The sequence below is a fragment of the Scyliorhinus canicula genome, chromosome 19 (genome assembly GCF_902713615.1).
Source record: "Scyliorhinus canicula chromosome 19, sScyCan1.1, whole genome shotgun sequence".
NCBI classification, from domain to species: Eukaryota; Metazoa; Chordata; class Chondrichthyes; order Carcharhiniformes; family Scyliorhinidae; genus Scyliorhinus; species Scyliorhinus canicula.
In genome coordinates, this window is record NC_052164.1 from 20,358,431 (window position 1) to 20,383,475 (window position 25,045).

Here is a 25,045-nt window from a genome sequence, read left to right on the forward strand (position 1 = left end):
ACTAATAGCCCATCATAGGAGGAAGAGGCATTTTGCTGTCAAACTGTTCAAGAAGCAGCAAAATTGCTTTTTGATTAAATCTATAAGTAAACAAAAATATAAAGAGGATGACATATCTCCGAACCTGTACCTGTGCTCCATTGGAAACCGGCCATTGCTCATGGCCTGCGTCGGTGTATTCAGATTCACAAAGCCGTGATCCCTTCTGGGGTTCACCGTGGATTTATTGCAGACTTGTTGTAATGGAGTATTCGAAGGGGTTCTGGGATTCGGCGGGTTGAGTCCAACTTGTGGCTTTTTCTCATAGGCACTAAAGAAAGAAGTGATTTGGTTAGTCAAATATTTGTTTTAAATGGCTCAGTATTTGTCTGTTACAGATATTGTTGCGTGTATTCAACATTTTTTTTTAAAAAGGCAGATCATTTTTATTTTGGGGAATTCCTTCAGGATGTCATCCGAAAAGGCATTGTACCTCCTCCAATGGTTTCTCCTCCGGTGTTCATTGTCATCTCCAACATTTCATCTTGGTTCCTTTCCCTTCATCATGATGAAGGGATCAATTACATCATTCAGAAGCATAGATGTAGCTTTGACATATACACAAATGATACCCAACTTGCCCCCCCCCCCCCCCCCAACTTTCCCACAAACAATTGCTTCAGTGACAGGATCCCAGGTTCGATTCCCAGCTTGGGTCACTGTCTGTGCAGAGTTTGCACATTCTCCCCGTGTCTGCGTGGGTTTCCTCTGGGTGCTCCGGTTTCTTCCCACAGTCCAAAGATGTGCAGGTTAGGTGGATTGGCCATGCTAAATTGCCCTTTGTGACCAAAAAGGTTAGGTGGGGTTGCTGGGTTACGGGAATGGGGTGGGGGGGGGGGTGGGCTTGGGTAGGGTGCTCTTTCCAAGGGCCGGTGCAGACTCGATGGGCCGAATGGCCTCCTGCTGCACTGTAAATTCCATGATTCTATGATTCCAGTCAATTGACTTTAGGATCCTTTTTGTTCTTTTCAAATCTTTCTGTGGCCTCGTGCCTCCTACGTTGGTGATTGGCTTTGGTCCTTGCACACATCCTTCATTCTTCCTCTTTCTGCTTCAGCATTGGTGACCACTCGGTCAGTCACTGAAACCTCGTCGTTTGAACATCTTCCCCAAATCCTTGCTCTGCCAATCTTTCCTTTTTGAAAATTTCCTAAAAACAAAATCGCCTTTTTGATCACTCGTTCAGCTGGGCCTTCTAATGTTTCTGTCTCTCTTCTTGCTCACTTTTTCTCTCTCCTCAATCCTGTAAGTGTTTTTGAAACAAGTGATAATTGAATTGAGTACCGTTATTTATAATGCTGTAGCTCCAGCCACTAAAGACCGTCGGACCATAAGATGCAGGAGCAGAAGTAGGCCATTCAGCCCTTCGAGTCTGTTCCACCTTTCAATTATGGCTGATCTGAAATAATCTTCAACTCCACTTTCCTGCCTTATCCCCATATCCCTTGATTCACCTATTAAAAATCTGTCAATCTCAGTTTTGAACATACTTAACGACCCAATCTTTACAGCTCTCTGCGGTAAAGAATTCCACACATTCACTACCCTCTGAGAGAAGAAATTCCTCCTCATCTCTGTTGTAAATGGGTGACCACTTACTCTGAGATTATGCCCTCTGCTCCTAGACTTTCCCACAAGAGGAACCATCCTCTCAGCATCTACCCTGTCAAGCCCCGAGAATCCTATATCTCAATGCGGTCGCTTCGCATTCTTCTTAACTCCAATGGGTACAGGCCAGCCTACTCAATGTCTCCTTGGAAGAAAATCCCTCCATACGCAAGATCAATCTAGTAAACCTTCTCTGGACTGCCTCCAATGCCAATACTGTATACTTTTCCTTAGATAAGGGGATCAAGCCTGTTCACAGTTTTCAGGCCACCTCCTGCCACCAAGAAACACGCCACGGGGAGGCCAATCTTGCCCAGAATCTTCATCAAGGTTCTGTCATTCACATTGTGCATAAAGACACAAAGCTTAGTGAGCCTTGCCTCTGTCTTTGCCCAATGCAACTGGACCAACAGTTACCACGTAACAGGAATTTCAGCCAGCGCACACATATGTGGCTGGGACTATCATGCTATTATGGCCCTCATCAACAGGAAGTTATTAATCTTCACCCAACATTTATGGCCTGTTATAATAATGGATTAGAATATGCATGAAAAATTTCTCATGCATCCGTTACTAATATACCCTGTAGTGGATTGAATCACATTCCAATGGAAGGTCTGTTGAAGATGAGTTCCGTTACTGGGAACCCAAAAAAAACTAACTAATGACTAAAGTAAAGATCTAATTAATATAAGAATTACAAAGGAATTGTTAACCTGGTGCCTTAGTTTGCCTCTATTCCTATTAATACCATGAATGAAACAGTATGGGTCTCAAGCGTTCTGCCTGAATATTCAAAGTAGTCATGATGCAAAACTAACATGCATGGCTTGGAGAGATCACAAAGCTGTAGAAAGTTTGTGGTACTTTGGCCAAATCAATCTTTAAATGATGCATTTCCTCTCACCTCACCACTATTTATGCAGATAGAGCAAATATTTCACCTACGCCTGAACGTTAGGCCATGTCGCTGTTACCTTCCAATACTGTGTGCTACACTATTGTTCGATAAATACCAATCAGTGAGGGATGTGATGCAGGGAGGTGTGTGTCACATGATGCTGGATCCCCACACTGAATGCGGTTGTATATTTGGAACTTTCTTTCTATCTTTTTATCGCAGTGATTCCTTTCTCTTCTCCACAGCATCGATTCCACCATCGCTGGTCTGGAACAAACATTTCTGCAAGTGTGGTGAATGCTGTTCTGTGGTCAACCGTATACAGCCTCAAGAGGAGTCAGGAAAACTGAACCCATTGGGAGGTTTGTCATACAGAGGTTAGTTGAGACAACAATAGAAACTGGAGACTCCTAGTCCAATAGAAGGACCACGTATGTCGCTCCAGGCCTCTCGTGAGATTCACAACGCTTGAAATGCCGTGGGGGATTTAATGAGATCTCGTGAGGCCTTGCGATCGGGATCTCACTCTCTCTGGGCGAGATCCAGATTAACATATTTAAGTGAGCCATTAGGTCCATTTAAATATTTCTGTGCCATATTCACCCGGTGCCTAGAAGCTAACAACTTCATCTGGGAGACCTCGCCGGGATGTCGTTTAGCACTGGTTTCCACAAATATGGGCCAGGCGTAACAGCACCTGGGGAATTCTCCCAGGCTATTAGAGAACCCCGGATAGTCGGGCTCTGGGCAGGGTGTTCCCTTGGCATCTTGGCATGGACAGGCTGGCAAGGTACCACCAGGATGCCAAGCTAGCAGTGCCAAGGTGCCTGGATGCTAGGTTGCTCGTGCCAGGGATCGGGTCTGGGGGTGCCTTGTCCTTAAGAGGTGGAGTGAGGGGGGGGGGGGGGGGGGGGGTGGCTCGAGGACGTCCTATGAGGTAAGTTGGGTGCAGTGGGGGAGCCGTAAGATCAGAATGGCATTTTAAAATGGCGCCCCGATCCACGAGTCGCCTTCCTGCACTGGTAAGTTCAGCTGATCAGTGCAGGTATTGAGGGAAGTGTGATCTCGGCAGGGTGTTCCTCACCGAGGCAAAAACAAAGGCAAAGTCCTGTTAAATCGCACCCTCCATTTGTTATTCTTGATTTTATTTTATTTATTGTCATGTGTACCGAGGTACAGTGAAAATTATTGTCTGCGTACAGTCCAGACAGATCTTTCCTTAAGGAAAACATAGGACACACATAAATACACAACGTAAATACACAGCATTGGGTGAAGCATACAGAGTGCAGTACTACTCAGTCGAGAAGATGTGTGAGAAATTGTTTAAATTAATCTTTAAAACTAAATAAATACCACTTGGGACAGAATGCCAATGACTATTTGTTTTTATTAATTAGGCATACCCTGGCTCACACCATTTGTTGAATAATGTGAATAAAGTAGCTGTTATATTAGCTATTTGATACAGAGTTAAGTTGCCACCAGGTGACAAACAGAATTATCCACATGTTCCATTTCCTTGGGAAAAAACACTTAATTATTTTTCAAGCTACAAGTAACAGAAATAGTTACAACCATTGGAAATGAATTCCTAGGAAATGATTAAAGAGGTTATTGTGCGGATGTGTAAATTAATTTTACATTCAGGGCCTAACAGAAGGTCACCTATTGTTTTTTGATTTCCTTTATCAGGTCCAATTTTCCATACAGCCTGATCATGTTTTTTTTTAAATATAGGCCCAAAAATAGGAAGATGAAGCGAAAAACAGAAATAGCCCTCCTATTTCTCTATTTACCCGGTCCTCAATCCCACTCTTTTTTTTTAAACAAACAATTTTATTGAGGTATTTTAGGCATATAGAAAAAGTGACATTGTACAGTACAAAAATAAAAGGTCAAGTCACAAATTAAACATAGTGCAAACCACGGCTCTCTCAATCCCACTTTTGAACTACAGACCAGGGCCTTTTACTTTGATTTCGTCATAAGAAAAGAATATAACCAGTTGCATAATTTTAATAAATGAAAGTTGAAATAAGATTGCAGAATCTAATGGTACGAGCGGGCCCAAGTCCTTTACAGCAGCTTCCTCACCATCAGATGAAGGCCTGTTTTATGGCACAAGAGGCGGCCCACCATCTTCTGGTCCCGCCGCTGTTGACATATTTTCCTCATTGTTTGCGCCATCTGCTTGCGCCATCGGTGGAACAGGAAGATCCCGCCAATGGCAAGGGCTGGAAAATCCTGCCCGCTGTTTGTATTGAGTGTAATTGGGTTTACAAACAGAAACCTTTCACTTGATTTGCCAGATGTTGGATTGGAAGATTCCTCTGAATTCTGAGCTACCCCTAATGGTCGGCATTTTTCACTAGGATACAGAGTACTCCTTTGCTTACTCAGTTCTATCAGGATGAAAATCAGTGTTTTGTTTTGATTACTGGAGTGTACTGGAGTATACGTGGAACATTAAACCACACACCCCCAGCACTGCGCTGAAACCATAACACTAACCTGGCGTAAAGGCACTGTTCCCCATTGCTGTACTGGAACGACTGCTTGTGACGGCACGACAAGCTTGGGTTAGAAATGGGACTCTGTGGCTCCTTCTTAATCTTCAGTGTGGGGCTGTGAAAAGCCACTGTTGGAAAGAAAGAAAAATGTGAATGCCAGTTAAAACTGTCTTCAGAATTCTGTGCTGTACAATTCCACGTGTTCAGCAGAATTCTGATCAATACGTGTCCGCACTACCTATAAATGAATGGCTTCCAGAAGCCGTGGGAATCTTAATGCTGCTGTTACATATCTCAGAAAGCAATAATGGGAAGCAGGCTTCAGCACCAATGAACAATTCACTGCGTTGCTATTCACATTTAAAACCAGAGCTACAAAAAGTGAATATGCACACATACCCCTTTAAGACCACTGCCTCCTGACCACAGCGTACACTGAAACCCGACAATTTACCGTTGTAAGAAACCAAACTTGTTTTGTTGGTGTAACACTAGCTTAAAAGTGCATTTATACAAGAGGACAAAAGGGTAAGTGTTGATTAATGGATTCTAGTTAATTAGAAAAGGATTGAATGATTCAGAATCGCCAATCGACTGGCATAACTGGTTTAAAATGAATAAAATATAAAGAGTTGTATTAGCAGAGGCCATTGATTTCAAATAGATGTGAAATGCTTATTTAACCGAGTTTCCAGGACTGCCATTCAAAACGTGCAACTACAAAATTATGCAACCCTTTCCTTGGTCTATCAGCCAAAGAATGAACCCTTGTACTTGATAATGCTGAGGATTTTGATCGGAACGTGGATGGTACAAGAGAACGAAGAAAGGTGGAGCCTCCGAGAAAATGCTATCATCTGAACATTTGATGACTTTTACTGTGCTAGGAACAACCCAAATGATATTCCAGATGGCACAATACTCTCTTCCTATCCCGGTGAGCCGCTGCGGCTCAGCTGGGGGCACTCTTGCCTCAGTCAGAGGCATTTGTGTTCAAGAGCCCCCTCCAGAGACTCCAGTGCAAAATCCAGGCTGATGTGTCAGTGCAGTACTCAAGGGGTTCTGCTGGTGGGGCCTTTTTCGAATGAGACATTAAAATTAGGTCTTGTCTGCCCGCTCAAAAGATCTCAAGGCACCATTTTGAGTAAGAGTTGAACAATTCTCCTTGCTGTGCTGTTCAATATCCATTCTTCAAAAAGAAAGTCACAAAAATTGCTTATTGTTACATTGCCACCTGCAAATTGGCTGCCACGCTCCTTACATTAGAACAATGTTGAAACCTCAAAAAGGTGCTTATTTGGCTGTCAAGCACTTGGGGACATCCTTAGCTCACAAACATTGCTATATAAATGTAAGGCTTTCTTTTCCCTTTCAAGTTCTGATTACAGTTCACCCTGTTTAGATTGAATAGATTTTTGATCACGTTGATTGCTACTGAAGGAAATAATTGACTGCTTGCACTCAAAGCTGGCACGATTCTGTTCTTGTGCCAGTGGGCATTGACCTGATGCCCGCCCGCTCAGAGGTTGCCTTTTCAGCTGAATTCAGCAATAATCCCCAATCAGCAGCTCATACCAATCTGCTATTTGCCAGCTTCACTGAAAACGTGTCTGTCAAATGCTGGCCAGCTTTAACCATTTGTCTTATTAACTTTGCAAAAGTTTTTCTTTTATTAGATCCGTACATTTTACTCCAATTTTTCAACACTATGAACACGAGAACAGGTAATCAGCCCCTGAGTTGATGTCAGTCAAATGAGGTAATAGTGGTGATAAATTCAATTTGTTCGACCTTATCCTACCCACTTAACATGACTTCAAACTGCAGTGTACTAATAAGGTGATTGGAAAAACATTAAAGTGCAATCCCAATGGAACTGCTTCAAGTATTATTCAGTCTTGTGGTGCCTTAAACTGCTGGTGCTGTATAATATAACCTGTTGACACAACAGGGTAGGCTCTAATACTGACAGCAACGTACAACCTCCAGTCCCATTAAAGATTTGATTTACGACTTGATCTCCTGGTTACCACAGTCCCCATCTGAGATCATTTCCACTATGTCACACCTAAAGTGAGCCTGAAAGAAAACTGTGTTTAACCACTGTCTCTTCGGAACCCATGAATATTTGCTTGCAGGACTACAACATGACTTTTCAACATGAGATAGTTAAACCAATGATCTCAAAGCTGTGTGCCACTTAATTAAGTGGGCAGGCCATTTGTGTTAGGTTAGAAGGCTGTGGGTTCTATCCCCATACCAGGAAACCAAGCTCTTCATCATAAACTAATATGTCAGTACTGAGGAAATGCTGCACTGTCAAGAGATGTTACCATTCAGATGAGGTGTTAAACCACTGCCCTATCTTCCCATTCTAGTGTTACATTAGATGTTAAAGATACCATGGCAGTATTGGATAATGAGCAAGGAGTTCTGCTGGCGTCCTAGTTAAATTTCCACCTTCAACACAGCAAAAACAGGAAGAAAGCGAGCATTTATCTCATTGCTGCTTCTGGTATCCGTGTGTAAAATAGGTGCACTGTGCCTAATTAACAGTAGCTATTTTGAGGTAACTCATTGTCTGAGAGCTTCGCAGTATGGAAAAGGGTGCTACTGGAACAAAGGTTTTACTTTACTGAAAGGAATAGCCTGCAAGTGCTGGTGAAGATGGAGGGGACTCACACATCCTGATCCTTTGGCCCCCATGGAGACAAATGGAGAGTGCTGTGGTTACAGTTAGATCTCTACCACACCATGGGAGCACAGTGGCGCAGTGGTTAGCACTGCTGCCTCACGGCGCTGAGGTCCCAGGTTCGATCCCGGCCCTGGGTCACTGTCCGTGTGGAGTTTGCACATTCTCCCCGTGTCTGCGTGGGTCTCGCCCCCCCCACAACCCAAAAGATGTGCAGGGTAGGTGGGTTGGCCACTCTTTCGAGGTTCACCAATAAAACGGAAGAAAGGAAAACAAACTGAGGGACAAAGCAAAAACGAGCCTCTCCTGTTACGGGCACTGCCCGAACATAACAAAGATCAACGGAAACTTAAAAACATCAAATAAGAGCACAGTTAAAGGGGGTCAATAAAGCACCCCAACCCCTGCGCTGCCCACCGGGCATGGAAGGCCTCGATGGTGCCCGTGGATACCGCATGTTCCTTTTCCAGGGACACTCAGCCACTAATATATAGGTGTATTGGCCATGCTAAATTGCCCTTAATTGGAAACAATAAATAATTGGATGCTCTAAATTTATATTTTAAAAAAAGATCTCTATCACACCAGAGAGCCAATTATCATTGGAAAGTTAGTGATCTGGGCCATTTTTCCCCACCTGAAGGAGGTCGCAAAAGCAGCTACGAAGGAAAAGTCCAGATGTACGCTAAAAAAAGTCAGGCATCTATGCGCTGAGCATATCCGCTCCTATTTTATTCTGCAGTATTAACAATCGCTGCCTGCGCCAGAGTAGTGTAGCATCGAGTCACTTGGAGCAGAATCCCCTCAGATTTGACCAACAGCCTGTACTGAGTTCACCTGAAGTAGGGGCACACACTGCAAGTGGTTCGCGCATGTGTCAGCCAAGGATGGGGGAAGGGGGTAGAGGGAGTTTCAGTGACGGCAACACGCTGCTGCTGAATCCTATCCAGTGACTCCTGTTGGAAAATGCATGCTATTGTTAACATTGGGCGGAATGGCATGTGGTGGTTTAAGAGGCTTACAGCATTCACTTGCCTTGGCTAACAGATGGAGAATAATTATTTAGGCAATAAACTGTAGTGGAACCACTTTCAGGAGAAAAAGGGAGAAAATAGAATGGAAACAAACAAAAAGGAAACATATTATTCCAATGTTCTCTTTGATCATCCCCCAGTAGTCAACTTTTATTAGCAGCATTAAGTAATAAAATATATTGTCCCAGGGTTAGTTATCTGGTAAAAGTTAATGTGCATGACATCACGCTTTAATAGACCGGCTCACTTATTTCAAATCTGTTTAATATATTTTTGTAGCTGATTGATTTGTCTGTCCCTGTTGCTCTGCTCAATAAAGAGGAACTATGCATGGCTGGCTCAACAAACCCTATAATAGGGCTTTGAGAGTTAATAAAATAAAAGAGATAGCTGTTCGACTTTAGTGCAGAAATTATATTGATTGGTTAGATTTATCATTTGGGTTGTTTTTGGAGAGGAAAAGGCTTAAAACCAAACGATAAACAGATGGGTTTGCTTCCTCTCAAGGCTCTGCAGTTGGGGTTGGGGGTTACACAATAAGCCAGTCAAGGATGCAGTCACTATTCCTCCTGCCAGACACCTCGGAGTACAAGGAAAGTCCTGGAGAGCTTTTACATCACCGTGTACAATTACTTGCGTAACATCACTTGGGCAGAACTGGACTTATTCTAAGCTTTAACAGCCAGTGAATGTGTATACTTGGCGAGAATACTTGGTTACTCATGAAGGCCCCGCCTTCTCAAACTTGCCCCTCGTCTGAGTTGTGGTGATCCTCAGGTTAAATCACCACTAGTGAGCTCTTCCCCTCAAAGAGGAAAGCAGCCCATGGTCATCTGGGGCTATGGTGACTTTACCATATACATGGAAACCTTATACTTGAAAGAGAGTTTGGGGTTGGGGAGGGGCGCGTGGTTCTGTCAGTTGAAGTTCCCTATCAACCAGGGGAGAACCGGTAATCAGGGGAGTTCCCAAACACACACTGATGAATGGTCTCAGGGTGCTGTTTTATTGGTGCCCCCAGCCATTCTTTTCCTGTTAGAATCCTATGGACAGTGTGGGAGTGGGGATGGAGTTTAGAGAGCAAGTCGTCTCTCGGCCCGGCTACCAAAAATATTAATTTGGTTTCAGAGCACAGGACTTTTTGAAGAACTAAAATGGCCTTCCTGAGCCACAGCTGTTGCACGACCAAATGGAGTAAAGCTAGCATCACGGGCAATGACTGACAATAACCAGAATGATGCAGACAACCAAAATATTAGCTAGCAGCTAGATTTGAAGTAGACTGTTTCTAAAGGTGGCAGTCATACATGAAAGGAGAAACAAAGGCAGGCTGTTTTATCTGGTAGGGTAGGATGAAATGCCTAATTATCGGAGCCTCTGAAATGCAAGATTGAAAGGCTTTTCGTGGCTTGGTTTGCAAGTTTCACCCTGTTGTGATATTACAGTTATATAGTGAACAATTAGTTCAATTTCTATGTGCTAAAATATCTAAAATATATTTTCTGTTTTTATGAAGGCCGGTAGATGACTACATGGATGAATTTACCTCATGATCTCAGAAAGTGAGAGGAGAGCAACAGCCCATTATAAAATGTACATCAAACCCCTTATCAGTGAGTCACCACAGGAAGCACTATAGTCACATAAGGGCAGAAAGGTCCCAGGTACCACTATCTGAGCTGTGTGGTGCTGGGGCCTCCACAATTGTCCTCAGCCACTGATTATTACCCATGAGCCTTGCTGAAATGTACACATTGCAGATGAAGATAAGATTGCAACATTCTATCAACTCACCTGAAGTGAGTTGGTGATGCAGTAGGGATATCACTGGATTAGTAATCCAGAGGCCTAGGCTAATGCTCTGGGGATGTGGGTTCAAATCCCACCACGGCAGCTGGAGGAATATCAATTCAATTAATAAAATCTGGAATTGAAAACTCAGCAATGGTGATCATTTATTTTTTATAAATTTAGCGTACCCAATTATTTTTTTCTCCAATTAAAGGGGCAATTTAATGTGGCCAATCCACCTAACTTGCACATCTTTGGGTTGTGGGGGTGAAACCCACACAGACACGGGGAGAAGTGTGCCCAGGGCCGGGATTCAAACCCGGGTCCTCAGCGCCGTAGGCTGCAGTGCTAACCACTGTGTCACGTGCCGCCCTCTACACAGTAATGGTGATCATGACAATTATCATCGATTGTTGTAACAATCCATCTGTTTCACCAGTTCGTTTCGGAAGGAAATCTGCCATCCTTACCCGGTCTGGCCTACATCTGTGTCCAGACCCACAGCATTGTGATTGAATCTTAACTGCCCTCTTATAGATCATAGAATTTACAGTGCAGAAGGAGGCCATTCGGCCCATCGAGTCTGCACCGGCTCCTGGAAAGAGCACCCTACCCAAGGTTAACACCTCCACCCTATCCCCATAACCCAGTAACCCCACCCAACACTAAGGGCAATTTTGGACACTAAGGGCAATTTAACATGTCCAATCCACCTAACCTGCACATCTTTGGACTGTGGGAGGAAACCGGAGCACCCGGAGGAAACCCACGCACACACGGGGAGGATGTGCAGACTCTGCACAGACAGTGACCCAAGCCGGAATCGAACCTGGGACCCTGGAGCTGTGAAGCGATTGTGCTATCCACAATGCCACCGTGCTGCTCAGCTCAAGTTCAAGAGCAATTAATAGAAAACAAATGCTGGCCTTGCCGTTGATAACCATATCCCATGAAAGAATAAATGTCTTTAACCCCCAACTGCAGCGCCTTGAGAGGAAGCCAATCCATCTGTTTATCGTTTGGTATTAAATTGAAATAAGTTTGAAGTTTATAGAATCCATAGAATCTCTACAGTGCAAAGGAGGCCATTCGGCCGATTGAGTCTACACCAAACCTTAGAAAGATCACCTTACCTGGGCCCACTTTCCCCTCCCCCTATCCCCGCACCTAATCTGAACATCTTTGGACACTTAGGGGCAATTTAGCATGGCCCATCCACCTAACCTACACATCCTTGGACTGTGGGAGGAAACCAGAGCACCCAGAGGAAATCCACGCAAACTCAGGGAGAACGTGCAAACTCCACACAGACAGTCACCCAATACCGGAATTGAACCCAGTTCCCTGGCACTGTGAGGCACCAGTGCTAACCCCAAGTCTTGCTTATACTGCTGTTCTTGGAATAAATGCTAAATAATCATCATGCATTCAACTGATGGTAGGAATTGTGATACAGAGCATTATCCACCTGAATGTTTCCTCTCCTATCTTGAAGGTGCTGATTATTGGAGCTGTGCAGCTCTTTGCATCCTTCAGTATTGAACACCGTTTACCCAAATGCGCATTCTTCATAAAGACAGTGGGCCAGAGCAGTATATCTGATTGTGTGAGGGATGATACACAATCCTGTTCAAACCTGTCCTGGCCTGATGTCTATATATGTACTTTCCACAAGGGACCACTGGACAAGAAGTGATCAGGCAGAGGAGCCTTGGCATCGATTTTCCTTCTCTAAACTATGCTGTTCAGATTACTGTGCAGTCACACTGAGTGCGTTAGCTAGTTACTCACTAATCACAGACAATAATGGCCTTTAGAAACCGAGGCACCGGGGAAAATGTACCTTTTTAAAAATCCACCTGTAAACTGTTTCAAAGTTGTAACTTTAATAATAAAAAAAAAAATTTTATTAAGATTTTCACAAAATATAAACAACCAAACAATGTTAACAAAACAACCATGGTAAAAACCCAAGAACAACAACCACCCAACTACAAAAGCAACTACAAAAACAAAAAAAAAGCAAACAACAAGAAGGAAAGAGATAACACTCGCCACATCCAACAAACCCATGTACACAATTCTCCCTCCCACCGAACGAAGTTGTAACTTACACAAAGACAGCAGTTACTGTATTTACATTCATTAATGTCTCAATGTTAATGTGTGATCATCAATTGCAAAAAAGAGGAAAATGGTTGGAAACATTTTCTTAGTTTACCCCACAAGGAATGGCAGAAGATCCCTTCAGGTTTCCTGTTGAAAAGGGCGGCACGGTGGCAGAGCGGTTAGCACTACTGCCTCACGGCGCCAAGGACCCGGGTTTGATCCCGGCCCCCTGTTCGTGAGGAGTTTCCACATTCTCCCAGTGTCTGCGTGGGTCCCACCCCCACAACCCAGAAAGATTAGGGTAGGGGAGTTGGCCATGCACAAATTGTCCCTTAATTGGAAAAAAGAACTGGGTACTCTAATGTTATATTAAAAACGGATTTCCTGTTGTATATTTGATGAGGCCCTGTCTGTTTGCTCAGCTGATCGCACAAGAACCCATGCTACTGATCAAAGAACAGCAAGGAATTCTCCTTCAACCAAGGCTACCAAAACCAGATGATCTGGTTAGTCATTCACATACTGTTTGTGGTGCCTTGTGCGTGCAAAGTGGCTATTCCCTCTGCCCGCTTAACTGAGCTTCAGAGCAAATTACACCGCTGGTTGTGAAGCATTTGTGAGCATCCTGTGGATGTGATTAAGTGCTAAACAGACATAGAATAGAATCAGGGACTAGTCTGTCTGTCATGTCTATGCCAGCTCTTTGGAATAAATGCAAGTTTGATCTTCTCTTTACAAGCTTAACATGCCACCCTGGGATCTCCACCGATATAAGTAGTTTTATTCCAGTAACAATTGTTCTAAGGTATTGAGGAATGGTAAAATTTTAAAAGGATACAGCACACAAAAGATGTCATTCAGCCCAATGTTTATCATAGAATTTGCAGTGCAGAACGAGGCCATTCGGCCCATCGAGTCTGCACCGGCTCTTGGAAAGAGCACCCTACCCAAGGTCAACACATCCACCTTATCCCCATAACCCAGTAACCCCACCCAACACTAAGGGCAATTTTGGACACTAAGGGCAATTTATCATGGACAATCCACCTAACCTGCACATCTTTGGGCTGTGGGAGGAAACCGGATCACCCGGAGGAAACCCACGCACACACGGGGAGGATGTGCAGACTCCACACAGACAGTGACCCAAGCTGGAATCGAACCTGGGACCCTGGAGCTGTGAAGCAATTGTGCTATCCACAAGACTACCGTGCTGCCCACTGGCTTTATGCTGGCTTTAGTCCCACTCCTCTGCCCTTTTTCTAATGCTGTAGAAATTGTGTCCCTTCAAATTTTATTTAATTCCCCTTTGAGAATTATTATTGAAACTACATGTGCCACCCTTCCAGGTCGTGAAATCCAGATCATAGCAGCTCGCTGGGTTTTTAAAATTTAATTCACTCTTCTTGCCTCTAAGAGACGATCCTTCAAAACAGAGATGAGCAGTAATTTCTTCAGCCAGAGGGTGGTGAATCTGTGGAACTCTTTGTTGCAGAAGGCTGTGGAGGCCAAATCACTGAGTGTCTTTAAGACAGAGATAGATAGGTTCTTGATTAATAAGGGGATGAGAGGTTATGGGGAGAAGGCAGGAGAATGGGGATGAGAAAAATATCATCCATGATAGAATGGCGGAGCAGACTCGATGGGCCGAGTGGCCTAATTCTGCTCTTGTGTCTTATGGTCTCTAGTTCTTTTAGATTTACCTCAAATCTGTATTGATTAGCCCTTCTGCCACAAGACAGTTTCTTATACTCAATCAAAATTAATCTTTAATGTTAAAAAATTATGAAACCCTACATCAGAATGAAATATTTAGCTGCAAAATATAATCATTTGGTTTGGATTTTCTTCACCAATTTTGTCCAGTAACTCCCCGGTTCCCCTTATACACTGACCCTTGCTAGTTATGGGGTGGGATTCTTCGGACCCCAGCCGCATGATTGGAAGGAGGAAGAAATAAATATCACATTTTCCAACTGACGTATATTCATATTCCTTTGACAGGCAGGTTAAGTGGGCCCTAAGGTGGTGCATTAAAATCTTGTATGTGTTCTATCAGAAGCAAAAACATTTGGAAAAGATGTCGATAAGCAGCAGACCTGATTCTGGGACGCCCACTGCATTAGAAACTCTCAACCAACTCCAATCGTTCTTTCCATATTAGTTATAACTTTACAGAGATTGGACAGTATTGACATAGTAATACTGTAATGCCATTTAATATGGCAATATACTCACCATAAAGCTCCAACGATAATGCAATCTCTTTCATAAGAGTGACATTTAAATCACTTACATGCATACACCACATGAATTGGAGGGCTAATGCTTTCATCATGCTCAATGATTAGCTCCGTCCTTACTTTCAAATGACTACCTATGCCATATTTTGCGAGTGGGTGCAGAATTGCTACTGTAATAAAGGGATTGGCTGCCTAAAATTACAGGATTTATAAAAAGTGTCTGAGAATATTGGACTTATTTTTAGCAGCTGGGTGCTGTCAGAAGTAATTTACCTCCAGAAAACTAAGGAAAGAACCTTGTGTTGTAATGTGGTTCCTCTCTCTCGATACATCACCACATCTCAACCATTCTTTAACCAGTTCCATGTTGAATCTCGGTCAATTTTGTTCTTCTTCCTTGTCACTTGCTGATGCTTTTCAACACAGATCAGCGCGATCAGATCTGACTACTGAGCAGCTTGCCTTCTGATAGGCAATCCTTCTAGTCTCTAGATATCAGTCATTCTCTTATCTGTAAATTGATGAAATGGTGCTCATATTGCGTCTTTAGAAGTTCCTTTCTTCCTGTCCTCAAGCCCCAAATATGATGACCTTCTTGTTTTCCCTTCTTTTGTGTTGACTAAAAATCTCACCCCACCCTGGATCTCTAAACTGCGGAGACACCCGCCTTCTTCCAACAACTAACAGCATTGGAAAGTCATCATTTAACTACACTTCCTGACATATGCCGTCTTCTTTCTTATTTTTTTCAAACTTCTTGCGCTTTGTTCCTCCACCTCAATAAAAGGCCCACTCAACAAAAGCATAACAACAATAACTTGCACTCAGATTGCACCTTTAATGTAGGGACAAAACTGAAGTCAGAGCAGTGGTGAGAGAAAGGTATTAAGAGAAGTGACTGAAAGAGGGAGGTTCCTGAAGAAGGCGAGAGAGCTAACGAACTGACAGGATGAAACCAACTTGGATAGACACTCCAGAGTTTTGACGACAAGATAGCTAAAGGCTTGGACCCTGTGCACAGTGAAGAGAGAAGGTATGGGGGCACGTAAAAGGAGACAAAGATGACCAGAATTGAATACACAGAGTGGGCGTGTTGGCGCATATGCCTAGAAGACACTGTAGAAGTAGGGAGGTAACTTACAGCGATATATATGAGAATGATAAATGAAAATTCATAATGCAGAGAGTTTAACTGATACCAATGAATGAGTGATACAAACAGAAAATTGCCAGATTTGACCAGGTGGCAATGCTTCTCCATTAAAATACATTTCAATATTGGAATAGACACAAGCTATATTTTCAACTAGGGTAGTGATTTCTCAAAAAGTCGCTTAGTTCCCACGTACAGTGAGTTGTGTGAGGTTCATCACCAATTTTCCACCATCTATTCACGCTCAAAGGGGCACCGGTAAGGCCTGGTGTAATCTATAATTAATTCATTTAGAAAAATGCTGGTTCATAATTGCACTAAATTACGTATTTGGACCTTTCCTTCATGTCTCTCACAAGCAATTTGAAAGTCATGTACTCAATTCTGATGTTTAATGTATAATGTGGTGCTAAGTTGTCCAATTTATACAATTAATAGGTTTGCTTAAAAAGGAGCCATTGCAATAAAAAAATTTTAAAAGGGGCCTTTCATCTAATGTTAAAATGTATATGGGTCGCAAAACTGAACACTTAATGAGAAAGACTCATTAAAACTTAAGCAAAAAATAAATAAAATTAAATTGGATGGTGGGGAGGAGGGGCTGATTTATTAGCATTAAAAGTTATTAAAAATTGGCAGGGTGAAGTAAAAGCAAAGAATACTTCAAGTTTATACACAGATGTGTCTGCATCTATAAAGAGAAAAACAATACATTTTGAAAGATAAAGTGCGAGTCAGCACTTCAGAAATGTCTCTTCCCTGCCTCAATCTTTCCACCCAATTGGTTATACAGAACATACTCAGTTCGTTTTCTCTCTGCAGATACTGAAGAGCCTATTCTATAGTGTGTAGCCCTTCCTCCTTCAATTATTAACACAATTAGGCTCATGTCTATTTATTTAATTCCAACATTATCAAGTTGGTTGTAAAGTAATTAAAAATCTGAATGTGCAGAACAGCAGTCTCTGTGAGCAAACTAAATAATCTTGACCCACCCTTCACAAAGGTAATTATGGATGACAACAATGCCCACATCTCATGAATGAATTAAAAAACAAACGCTTTATGGATAATGTATACTTTGTTGGTTGCTCCAAAAGAATTGTCGTTTTGATAGCTCTATAACGACATATGCATTGCAGGTGCATCATCAAATAGTAACCAGAAGAAGAGGGGCTCAAATGTTTAGAAAGGAAAGTCTCTGGGGAAACTACTTGCCAATAAACTTTTGCAAATTCCAACCCTTTCCGTTGATTCCCTTAGTTTCTATTCTTTTTATTATCGGCGCGATTTAACTAAATGGGAATGCAAGCGTGTTTAGCCGCGTGTTTAGCCGCGTGTTTCCGGGGCTCGCAGCGCTGAGGACACAATGCTATGAAACGTCACTTGGGTTACATAGGGGGCCTCAGCGGGGAAATCACAGCCAAGGCCACACATGGCCCTGTTTTCTGCACTCATGAGCACCGCTCGCCAGGACTCGGCCATTTGTAGCCAGGAATACCATTTCAAATGGCATCCCAATCTCTAGAGTCCCCGACACATCCCCTGATCCCCACCCAAGCCCCAACTCACTATAAGGGGGTCCCAGGCCTCTCCCGCACCACCCAACACCCACGCAGGGCGCCCGGCCCAATCACCATCACATGAAGAATTCCAGCATGGCGCCTTAGCAGTGATAGGATGGCACCCTGGTGGCACTGGCAGTGTGTCAGGCTGGCACTGCCACGGTGCCCCGGTGGCATCAGCAGTGCCAGGGTACCACCCTGCCAAAGGGCATTCACCTGGGGGCCACCGATCCCCTGGGAGACCCCCACACGTGCCATTCCGTCTGGCATCTGTTTGTGGGGAGCAGTACTGAACGACACTCGCCCAAAGTCTCCGAGGTGAAGGGGATAGATCCCAAAGCATCGGGTGCCTCAGGAAACTACATATTTGGATTGGATTTTGTTTATTGTCACGTGTACCGAGGTACAGTGAAAAGCATTCTTCTGCGAGCAGCTCAACAGATCATTAAGTACATGAAAAGAAAAGGAAATAAAAGAAAATACTTAATGGGAAAGATAAGTAAAAAGAGGATCCGTTCGGGAAAACTTGCAGTGAGACTAGCTGTTTCGTTCTAATATGAAGGTTTACCAAGACGTGATCCCACCCACAATGGGCGGGATTCACACTGCAACATCGTGTGAGATTGTGTTAGAGCTTGCGAGGCGTGCAAGCTGGATAGATTCTGGGAGCGGGCTGTCCCGGCTCCTATCGGCCACGTTGCAGCGGGTGTGTTGCTTTTCGAGTACATCATGGCAGTTCGATGGAGCCCTTTGTATTTATCATTTTTGGTCCATGGATCTTTAATGGAGACATACCTTTAAGTTGAGCAGAGGCAGTAAGGAACTTAAAGTGCCAAAATAGTACACTGTGTTATAATTTTTTTTATTTTGGACACAAGAACCCAGATTTTATGGCACCCAAGAGCTTGAAGGGGTTTGTTCCAATTGTTTTTTCTGGCGGCCATGGATTGGCCAGGGACAGTATTCTACCTGGCAACCAACAGTGATTGGTTCCAGTCAGGTGGGGTTTTTTTTAAAGAGAACCTGAAAGAAGCCATTGGAGCCTCAAGGTGGAAACAGTTCTCTCTCTCTCTCTGCTCTGATGCCTACTATCTGAAGGCAGAAGCTTCTATACCCTGAATGAAGAAGCTGTCTCTATCTCTCTCTCTGTCTTGTTGGCTACCTGCTATTTCTGGGAGGCTACAGTGAAAACCATTACAAGCTAAAAGAAAAGACAACATCCATCTGAAAACCTAGACTGAAGAAGAAACTAACTGGAAGCCGTCCATCTGAAACATAGACTCTTATCCTTTTACTTTCATCATTATTTACACCCCTCCGTGTTTGTTTGTCTGTGTGTGTTGTGGTAGGTGGGGGAGTTAAAAGGTGAGGAAGGAGCAGTGCTCTGAAAGCCAGCGTTTGAAACAAATATGTTGGACTTTAACCTGGTGCTGTAAGACTTCTTACTGTGCAGTGTTTTAGCCACAGTCTCTTCAATATTGTCCGACTGATTGGCCTAAATCTATCAAGGAATAACCTTTTCCAGCCTTACAGGCTTAGGACATTTAAAGAGTTGCAGGTCAACTCTTTTAGCTTCATTAACTTAATGAAAATGCTTGTCTCAACATTGTGCCATTCTCAACCTCCAGCATCCCAAAGTACTTCACAGCCAATTAAATACTTCTGAAGTGTAATCATTGCTGTCACATAGCATGGCTAATTTATGCACAGTAAAGTAAATGATCAGATAATCTGTGGTGGTATTGTTGAGGGATAAATGTCTCCCGGGACATCAAGAACAATCGCCTATTGTTCTTTGATTAGTGCTAAAGGATCAACTACACACACCCAGCAGAGTAGAAGGGACTTCACATCTCATCCAAAAGATGGCTTCTCAGGGCAGCACGGTGGCGTAGTGGTTAGCACTGGGACTGCAGCGCTGAGCACCCTGGGTTACTGTCCGTGTGAAGTTTGCACATTCTCCCCGTGCCTGCGTGGGTTTCACCCCCACAACCCAAAGATGTGCAGGGTAGGTTGATTGGACACGCTAAATTGCCCCTTAATTGGAAAAATAGTAATTGTGTACTCTAAATTTATATTTTTTTAAATGGCCTCTCTGACAGTATTGCACTGCCTCAGTACAGCACTGATGTTTCTACCTAAATTATGTGCTCAAATCCAGTGGGATTGGAACGCACATCCTTCTGACTCAGAAGCCGAACTGCTAACTACAGCTGCCACTTAAAACATAAAGCCGGCGGTCTCATGAAGGAATTTACAGGCTGGATATGGCCCACATCTTGTGTGCTGATCGCTCCCATCTGGGAGTGAATGCATTGCCTGACATGCCACAGATCCATATATGAGACCTTCAGTCCTTGGTGTGGGCTGAGTTAATGGATCTGAAGAAAGGGTGGCAGTAGTATATTACTGTCACTACCCCTTTGATAAGAGAAGAAAAAACATCTAGGTTCTTGCTTTTGCCATCTTGTCAGGTCGGTGGTTTGTCAAGTGAGGAAATGATTTGAGTTCACCTAGCAGGCACCCATACTCAAAGCTTGCAAATGCTCTCTGGGCTGGCATTTAGAGAGGTGGTTGGGCAGGAAATCAGGTCTGCCAGTGCTGGTGGGACCATTTCCCAGCAACAGTCATAGCAACAGACAGGAAGAAATTGCAAAGAAAAGTAGTCCAAAGCTGGTCTTCAACATTGAGCTGTACAATGGTCCCTGGTAGTTTAGAAGTCATAGACCTCCTGCAGTGCAGAGGAGGCCATTTCATAGTTTCACAGAATTAATACTGCAGAAGGAGGCCATTCAGCCCATCGAGTGTGCACCGGCCCTTTGAACGAGCAATCTACTTAAGCCAACGACTATCCCAGTAACTCCACCTAACCTTTTTGACGCTAAGGATCAATTGATCACCTAACCTGCACATCTTTGGAATGTGGGAGGAAACTGGAGCATCCGGAGGAAACCCACACAGACATGGGGAGAATATGCAAGCTCCACACAGTCACCAAAGGCTGGAATTGAACCTAGAGGTCCCTGGCGCTGTGAAGCAGCACTGTGCCATCATGCCACCCCAGCATCTCCCAGGAGTGTCCACTGCTGAGTAAAACAAGCATTTTGTTGTGACTGTTCATGAACGACGACCAACATGTGCGAGGTTGGATTTTCCGTTCTCACAAAGATGAAGATGGCAAAAAGGAATTGACTAGACTCTGCATCTGATATGTGCATTGTCCCCTCTTCCTGTGAACCTGATTGGAGTGAGTTCATGAGGGCCAAGCAGACTCCTCTTTTGCATTAAAGGTAAGCAAAGGTGGCATGTGTTGCGAAGGCCGGCTGGCATGGGTCCCGAAGGTAGACAGTTTGGCAAAAGTGGGTGTTGGGGAAAAAAAGTTTGAAAAACGCTGCCCTAGTCTATTGGTGCTGACCCAGACGAGCTGACTAAAAAGCAGTTTAGGAGAATAGTTCTGAAAAAGAATCATTTTTTAATCCAGAGTGGGGATTTTTTTTCTTTTAATAATGTTAACAGTCAACATTACAGAGGCGGCAGGATACATTATGGAATCACACTTTTTCTGCCTCAGGAACTGGATTGTATAATTAGACAGAGTTGAATCTAAAACCCTGTGACAAAGCTCAAAGAGTTCATCGCTCGTGTTCATGGTCTCCCTATTGTGCTGTGCCGAAACAAAGTGTCATTTTAACTCAAAGCAAACACTGATTTTATCCACCTTTCTTCTGAATCAATGGGCCTTACAACCTCACACCCCAGATTTACACATTAGGATGTTGACAGAGTTGCAAGCCAACACCATGCAAATAAATGGGCATTTTTCCTTATGTTGTCTTCCCCCTGCGGTAATTGGCACCGTAAGGCATCTGGAACTCAGTGCAGGAGCCTGAATAGATTAAGATGTTGGGTTAAAAATGTTAAGCCACGTTGACAGCGAGGGTTGAAGGTGGAATTAGAGTTGCTTCCATCGCTGCTGCACTTGGACAGCATTCAGGCTCAGTCCAGTCAAAAGGGCCATTCATCACCTGGCAAGAAATTAATGCTTAAGCTACAAGCAAAGTGAATCAAAGCGAGTCTTGCTTTGCTGCTCTCAGCGAACTCAAGGAAACAAAACTAAATCTAACCTTCTGTTAGCTTATTTTGTTGGGGCAGGTAACTGGCCGTTGGTGGTGCTGACAATTTGCAAGCACACAGCTGAACAGTTTGACTGGAGCTTAAAATCATGTTTTCCTTCACAATTGCAATAGCTTTTGATTGAACACATGCACGAGCGCACATGCAATATTAGAGGCATTTTTGTGGGACAGGAAATGGCCTGTTTGGTTTAAGTTCAGCCAACCAAATATCAGCTGGCCCACACAATTAATTGCAGTCAGAACGCAGGAACATTGATTTTCACAACAAAGCTTGGCACACTGGGCAACAGTGCAAATACAACATTTTTGAACATAAATTACAATGGTATCATGTCACCGGTGGCTTTTCTCCATTGATTGATTACAACTTGAACAGAAACAAGACAATATCCACAAACCCAGCTCCACAGTCGGTTTTACATTCAACCCAAAATGAAACCCAAGGCAAGAAGGGCAAACTTTAAATCCAATTCAAATGTAGATTCCATAATTCGTGTTTAAACAACTCTTAAATCTCATCTACTGTGACCAGATGTTCCAAAATCACCTCCATTTCCTGTAATAAGCAAGCTGATCTAATAATTCGGAAGACAAAGCTGAATCCCGAATCTCTTATATTCTAGTCCCTTCCCCAATGGCTGTAACTGGCTTTTTTTCAATAAAATTGCATCTTCGGGCAGCACGGTGGCGCAGTGGGCTAGCACTGCTGCCTCACGGTGCCGATGTCCCAGGTTCGATCCCGGCTCTGGGTCACTGTCGGTGTGGAGTTTGCACATTCTCCCAGTGTTTGCGTGGGTTTCACCCCCACAACCCAAAGATGTGCAGGCTAGGTGGATTGGCCACGCTAAATTGCCCCTTAATTGGAAAAAATGAATGGGGTATTCTAAATTTAAAATAAATAAAATTGCATCTTTAAGCATGTGCAAGGTGTAATAACCTGCACGAACAAACGGGACTGGGTTGATTTTTTTCCCCCATGTGGTTCAAGGAGTATGAGCTACCCCGCTAACTACGGGGCTGTTACCATGTGTATATAAGGTCGCCCAGATCGGAACCGACCGACAGAGAGAGCACCCGTTGAAGTCGAACCGGCCTCTTTACAAACAGTACGTATTATAAATAAACATCTTTTTTATGTTATTCGCCTTTACGAAGCAATGTTTATAAGAACAAGCTCCTGCTGAGACAAGACTGGCAAATGTACTGACGTTAGAAAAAGAGAGAATATGAATCGCAAATCTTGACTGACTTTTGTTTTTTTTTTATACGAAAGTGTAGAGACAAAGTATATTACAAAGTGAAAGGTGGCAGTACGGTGACGCAGTGGTTAGCATTGCTGCCTCACTGCACCAAAATCCCAGGTTCGATCCCAGCTCTGGGTCACTCTCTGTGTGGAGTTTGCACATTCTCCCAGTGTTTGCAAGGGTTGCGCCCCTACAACCCAAAGATGTGCAGGCTAGGTGGATTGGCCACGCTCAATTGTCCCTTAATTGGAAACATTTTCAAAAAAAAGAAAAGGCATTGCGTCCCATCTTGAGTTTGATCTGAGGCTGGATCTTAGCCAAAAGGCCGAGAAACGATGGAGAGTGAAACAGGGTATCGATCCTCTGTGACTCTTCTTCAGAGCTAAAGAGCGGGAAGAGTCATACGGACCTGAAGGGTTAACTCTGTTTCTCTCTCCACAGATGCTGCCAGACCCGGGGCTGGGATCAAACCCAGGTCCTCAGTGCCGTGAGGCAGCAGGGCTAACCACTGCGCCACCATGCTGCCCTCAATGCCTTTTCTTGTCAGCTTGGATCTTGTATGTCTCTCTTGTGGAGACCATGGGTTACTTGTGACAATAATAAAGATTATTATTCTTATTGGCTTCAATTTGAATTGTTTTTTTGGAGCAAGCAATCAGGCGGATTAAGGGTTTGCCCTGTCCACTCTGCGCATTGGCTCTGTAACGTTAAGAATATGATTTTAAAATGCTTCTAAAATTCTGTTTCTCCCTCCACAGATGCTGAGGTTTTCCAGCTGATTTTATATATAGGAGGCTGAGTACTTGCCTACCCAGGTAGAGTGGCAAGACAAGAGTGGTGTTTCCAGACCAATTTTGCAAACCATTTGGCTGATTTAGATTATAATTGATGGGCAGTGGCCCAGGTACTTTGCGATTGCAAGGTGGTCAGGAAAAAGTGAGGAAAGACTGTGAAAGAGAGAAAACACTCGTTCTTTTAAATGGAAAAGTAAAATTACTGAGCGTCAATTTAATGTTCTGGTTTAAATTGGCAAAAAATAAACTTTCTAAATAGCTACAAGTTAACAAAAATGCTTTATTTTCCAAATGAGTGTAATTATCTTGTGCTAACGCACAAAATGATGCCAAGTCTCGATTAGTGCTGGGGTTCCGAGACACTGGGGAGAAGACAAACATCAGTGCAAAATGTTGCCAAGAAAACAAAATTTGTCAATACAGAAAACGTCTTGTTGTAGAGCGAGTGAGTTGCGAGGGTAAATGTAATCCATCTGGCTGTGCTTTTTAGCTTTAACCGATAACACACATTATGCAACAAGTCATTTCTCTGGCGAGAGGCACTTGTAGACCTGTCAGCCATTCATCAGCAGTAAAACAAACTAATGACCATATATGGAAGCACTTCCTGCTCATAACGAGCTGCTGCAGCCAGCTCTTACTGTTACAGATTACAACCAACCCATTCATAAAATGCGAAGGGCTGCCTGCTTTCACTTCATGGGTCAGTGATGGGGGAGGGGCACATCACATGACAAAAATACCGCCTGATGGGAGGAAACAACTGATTGAGCAGATGTAGACTGGTTCATGTTTTGCCATTTGTGATACATTTACGTTGCAAAATGGCTGCAGGGTTCAGTTATTCGATGTGAGAAGCAGATCCTAACATTGTAGAAAAACTCATTTAGAGAGGTGTTGGTTTACATAAGAGTGCAAATTCCACTTGTGTACAAACCCAACATCCCAGCAACATTCTGGACTCAATAAAATGTAGGTTTTATTATTTCGAGCAAGCACGCTGGAGGGTCTTTGGGCAGCACGGTAGCGCAGTGGTTAGAATTGATGCCTCATGGCACCGAGGTCCCAGGTTCGATCCCGGCTCTGGGTCACTGTCTGTGTGGAGTTTGTACATTCTCCCCGTGTTTGCGTGGGTTTCGCCTCCACAACCCAAAGATGTGCAAGGTAAGTGGATTGGCCATGCTAAATTGCCCCTTAATTGGAAAAAATGAATTGGGTAC

At 43.6% G+C, this 25,045-nt stretch overlaps 1 protein-coding gene across 3 annotated transcripts in view; it reads right to left on the reverse strand.

Annotated features, from left to right (window-relative positions):
- Positions 1-25,045, reverse strand: part of etv4 (ETS variant transcription factor 4) — a 104,081-nt gene that overhangs the window by 55,348 nt on the left and 23,688 nt on the right. For 2 of the 3 annotated variants that reach the window (XM_038779429.1, XM_038779431.1), the window contains 2 exons: positions 5,066-5,192; positions 125-310 (listed from right to left, as the gene is read on the reverse strand). In XM_038779429.1, the coding sequence (XP_038635357.1) occupies positions 125-310; positions 5,066-5,192 (313 nt within the window). The remainder of the gene's footprint in view (positions 1-124; positions 311-5,065; positions 5,193-25,045) is intronic. The other variant, XM_038779430.1, reaches the window with a different exon arrangement.